At 41.7% G+C, this 4,999-nt stretch overlaps 1 protein-coding gene across 1 annotated transcript in view; it reads right to left on the minus strand.

Moving 5' to 3' along the window:
- The window catches only part of AJAP1 (adherens junctions associated protein 1), a 127,397-nt gene that overhangs the window by 120,826 nt on the left and 1,572 nt on the right, over positions 1 to 4,999 (minus strand). Inside the window, exon 2 of the mRNA XM_027843887.1 lies at positions 3,874 to 4,649. Coding sequence (XP_027699688.1) covers positions 3,874 to 4,649 — 776 coding nt within the window. The remainder of the gene's footprint in view (positions 1 to 3,873; positions 4,650 to 4,999) is intronic.

Consider the following 4,999-nt stretch of genomic DNA (forward strand, 5'->3'; position numbering starts at 1 on the left):
TTGCTCGTGGAGCGGTGAACTGATCCAACCATTCTGGAGAGCAATTTGGAACTATGCCCAAAGGTCTGTAAAACTATTGTATACCCTTTGATCCAGCAATACCAGTACTAGGTCTATATACCAAAGACATTTTAAAAAAAAGGGAAAAGGACCCATATGTATAAAAATATAGCAGCTCTTTTTGTAGTAGCAAAGAATTGGAAAATTGAGGAGATGCCAATCAATTGGAGAATGACTGAACAAGTTGTGGTATGTGAATGTAATGGGATACCTTTGTACTATAAGAAATAATGACCAGGCAGATTTCAGAAAAACCTGTAAAGACTCATATGTACCGATGCTGAGTGAAGTGAGCAGAACCAGGAGAACATTGTACACAGTAACAGTCACATTATGTGATGATCACTACGATTGACTTAGTTCTTCTCTGCAACACAATGATCCAAACAATTCCAAAAGACTCATGATGGAAAATACTATCCACATCCAGAGAAAGAACTATGGAGTCTGAACACAGATCAAAGCATATTATTTTCACATTTTGGGCTGTTTTCTGTGGCTTTTCCCTTTTGTTATTTCTCTTCTCTCACAACATGACAATGTAGAAATATGTTTACAAGATTGCACATGTATAACTTATATCAGATTGCTGTCTGTCTTTGGGAGGCGGGTTGGGAGGGAGAAAAAATTTGGAACTCAGAATCTTATAAAATGAATAATGAAAGCTATCTTTACATGTAATCGGGAAAAAACAAAATACTATTTACAAAAAAAAAACAACTTTCCTGATTCTCCTCCCCTATCCCACCCCCAAAAAGACTTCATTATTCTCATTCTCTCTCTGTCTCTCTCTTCTTCTCTTTCAGAACATAAGCTCTCTGAGGGCACAGACTTTTATTTTTCTGTTCTTTGTATTTCCAGTGCCTAATAATATATGCCTGACACATACTAGGCAATTAATAAAATGCTTGGTGATTGACTAATTGAATAAACTGATTAAATCACTCAGTCAAGGCTTCCTAGTGTCTGACTTAAAATGCCTTTGTTGCTGCAGTGACAGAGCTCAGGTTCCAATTTCTATAAGCAATACCCAGAAGCTGGGGTATGGCAAGGATTCTTGGTAAGAGTTAGGGGTGCTTTGGTCGGTTCCTGTCTCAGCAAATTGTGTTGTCAATTTCTGAGATTTCTTACCCTGAAATGATTGATCCCCCCACTCCACCACCCCCTTTAACGAGGCTCCCTGTCAGTCTCTTTTTACCTGATCCCCAGGATGCCGTCTCTTTGGCCTGTTAAAATTTCTTTCCCTTGGCAGCAAACATATACATTTTCCCCTTTTTGAATTCATCTCACTAAACAAATTAATCTGAGACCAGATTATTTTATGAAGAACCATAAATCTTTTTTTCCAAGATAAGCATCTGTCGTGTCGGATTAGTACCATCCAATGTTCTGTGAATTAATTTGCTAAGCCCTCTAATACTGCCCTAGCAGTTTAACTTTAGTAATAACAAATCTAATTTGGAATAAGTGGGAAATTGTTTTCTCATCCGTGGCCCTATAGTCAGTGACATATATGGAAGAGATGACATTAAATGAATACTGTATATTAAATTCTATTTTGATGATGGCTTGTGAGTTTATTGGAGGAGGGGGGAAGATGTTTTGAATGCTCCTCCAGGAGGTCTGACACAGATGATGGATTGCTGGCTTTGTATGTATCCAGATTCTTCAATCTCAAATAGGCTGCCTTGCTGAGAGTTTGCAATGTGTGAGAAAACAAACCTGTGGAGGTCCCTCCAAGATCTCTATTGGAAAATGCTTTCTCTCCTGGATTTCTCTCTCTTGTCTCTGGCTCTAATACTGAGCACAGTGCTTAAGACATAGTAGGTGCTTTAAAAAGGTTTACTGATTAACACAACCCCAACTTTGGAGTCACTAGATGGAGTTTCAAGTACACTTTTTTGCCACTTACTATATGCATGAATTTGGGTAAGCCAATTAACTGTCTTAAGCCTCAGGTTATTCATCTGTAAAATGGAAGCAGTGACCATTAGACTAGATGATCTCTGCTACATCTATGACCATGTTGTCAGGTAGGTGACAACTTTCTGCTGAGATGCCCTGGTCTTTCCCATTGGAAGGAAACTAGTAATCACATGGGGGGAAGGAGGATTGGGGTTGGTGATTTGGAGATCAAAACCATCCATTCTCTACTGATCTAAAGTATCAGAAAGAAGGGCAGGTGCTGAAATTTGAGAACAATGTGCAGGGATCTGGAGCTAAGGCAAGGGGTTATGGTAGCCAAGATGAGAAAACAGGCCAAGAGAAATAGAATCACTTGGTGTCCTACTGGTGCCTCATGAAGGATATGGATCTCAGGGCCTAGACACCCCCAGCCATATAAAACTGAGCATTTTGAAGAAAGGATCAGATCTGCAGGCTTCCATTTTAAGGCAGGGCTCTGTAATTCTTACATTTTATGGGATTGGCAAAAAGTTGTTGTTTACATAGAATGTAGTTGGGCTGTGCCCATCCAGGGACTCCCAAGCTGTTATACTGTATGTGATTGATGCTGGTTAACAAAGGCAAACAAAATTGGATGTGAATTGTAAATAGCCAAAGGGTGCCCCACTGGGATTGGAAGCTCAGGGATATTTCTAAGCTTCTTCCGAGCTCCATCTCTGTGCAGAACAGCTATGGATGCTGTGGAAAGGGCTTTTATCCCTGGAGAATTTAGGGGATTTCTGCCTCTTCTGGAGCAAGGAATGAAGCCAAAATAGCCCCGCGAAAAGCACAAAATGCAAAGGTGTGGAAAAGGGGCTGGGAGCAGAGGAAAAAAGGGAAAGAAAACCTCACAAATGGACATTTAATAATTCTGAGCCATAAGTATGAATCATGACTACCCTAGCACAAATAGGAGGTTAATGTCTGCAAGAACCACCTCCCACCAAAGTCTAGTCCATCCTCCTCCTACTCAGCACATTTACCTATTATTCATCTCCTGATAATATTTTTGATGTGCTCTTAAAAGATTCCTAGAGGAAAAAAAAGATCCCACTCCTTCAGTCATTGTTATTCAAGTGCTTAATCTGCTCTCAACAGAATGGAAGGCTTGAATTGGATAGTTGTTGGAGGTTCAGATGAACCACTTTTTTCAAAGTGGGAACCACCCCATCTGGGTTTCTGTGAGCCCTTATGGAGTAATATCTTTGTGTTTGCCTTTTCAATGAATGCAAGAAGACTCTATAATGAAGTTTTGTGTTTGTTTTTTTTTTTTTGGTGATGTTTTTAACCTATCCTCAAGCTTCCCTGCTATTGTGAACATTCCCTGAATCCATTGCAAATCCATTAGAGGCATGACTCTGGGAATCTGAAGAAAATCTTAATGGCCCCATAAAATTCTCTCATCAGATGCCTAGATTCGGATTTTTCTGGCTGTCTATAAGACAGACTACTCGAGTTGCAAGAGTTTGTGACTACCACTCTCCTCCTTTCCCATCCATCTCCCAGCACTCAACCCAAGACTCCAATCCCTCACTAGCTCCCGTGGACACACAAAGTAGACCAAAGCACATTTTATAAACTTCCATTGTTCAACTGTCATCCCAGGAAGACATGATCTGTTATTAACTTTGGGCCAAATCACACATCAACTTATGTACAAATGCACATGCATGCATATATGTCACCAAAATCACACACTTTTCTGCTTGTAGCAGAGCCAGAGTCACACCAGGTTGGCTGCTTATGCTAATCAGACTCACACTGGTCATGAGTTGGTACAAAAAATAGATACCCCTCACTGAAGAAGGAACAACGCATTGTCCCACAAATCAACTCCCAAGCCCAGCCCCCAAAAGAAATAAAGAGTACCTGAGGGCTCCAGAATCCGTGGCGGCGTGATGTCTTTGCCATTGCTGTTGGGAACAGTGGAGGCTTCGGTTGTGCTAATCCTACCCGGATAGTTGGGGTTGTTCTTAATAATCCCAGGACTAAGGGACTCCATGAATCCCTTAGTTTGTAGAGTGACATAGCTTGTGGTAGTAGTGGTGGTAGTGGCCACAGTTGTCTTTCTGGTTGGTAAAATGGAGACAGTGGTGGGGCCATAAATCCCAGGAGATGTGCTAGATTCTACAGACTCTTCTTCCCCTGTGGGACCCCAGGCAATGAATTCAGTTTCCACTGTGGGTTTATTTGCTCTGAAGTCAAAATTATTCAAATTACCCCCCTGTAGATGCCTTTTGTCTCTTCTCAAAGGTTTCTGCTGTTCTATGCTCCCACTGCCCACCAAGGACGTAATGGAAGGGTTGAATTTGGCAGTTTCTGGGTGTTTCGATGGCCCACTTTTCAAAGGGATGACCCCCTGGTCCCTGGTCCTATGGGTCCCTCTGGAATATGTTCGTATTTGCCCATGTGCATGCTCAGGACGGAATGAAAGAAGGTTCCATAAAGGAGTGGGGATCTTCGTTGCCAGTCCATTCTTAAAACTCCACAATCGAGGATTGTGGAAAGGCCGAGGCAAGAGTCTGAACTCTGGGCCTTGGGCTAGAGATTCACAGGTGGGGAAATCCATGGCTAGTTGAAACATGGCTATAAGTATCCAAGCATGGCTTCCTATAGGGCAACCCAACCAGTGGACAGACATCGAACTGTATCAGAGAAAAAGAGAGAAAATTATTTTGGTAATGCACTGGGTTGCAAGCCATCCATCCATCCATCCATCCATCCATCCACCCATCCATCCATCCATCCATTCATCCATCCATCCATCCATCCATCTATCCAACCATCCATCTATCCATCAGTATTTATTGAGTGATGACTATATGCCAAGCACTATATTTGCCACTATGGGTACAAGAACAAAAGAGACATAGTTCCTTCCTTCAAGTAACTTATATTCTATTGGAGAAGAAAACGTGTGTGTTTGTGTGTGTGTGTGGAAAAGAGAGAGAGAGAGAGAGAGAGAGAGAGAGAGAGAGAGAGAGAGAGAGAGAGA

The sequence above is a fragment of the Vombatus ursinus genome, unplaced genomic scaffold (assembly GCF_900497805.2).
Source record: "Vombatus ursinus unplaced genomic scaffold, bare-nosed wombat genome assembly UNPS02014932.1, whole genome shotgun sequence".
NCBI lineage: Eukaryota > Metazoa > Chordata > Mammalia > Diprotodontia > Vombatidae > Vombatus > Vombatus ursinus.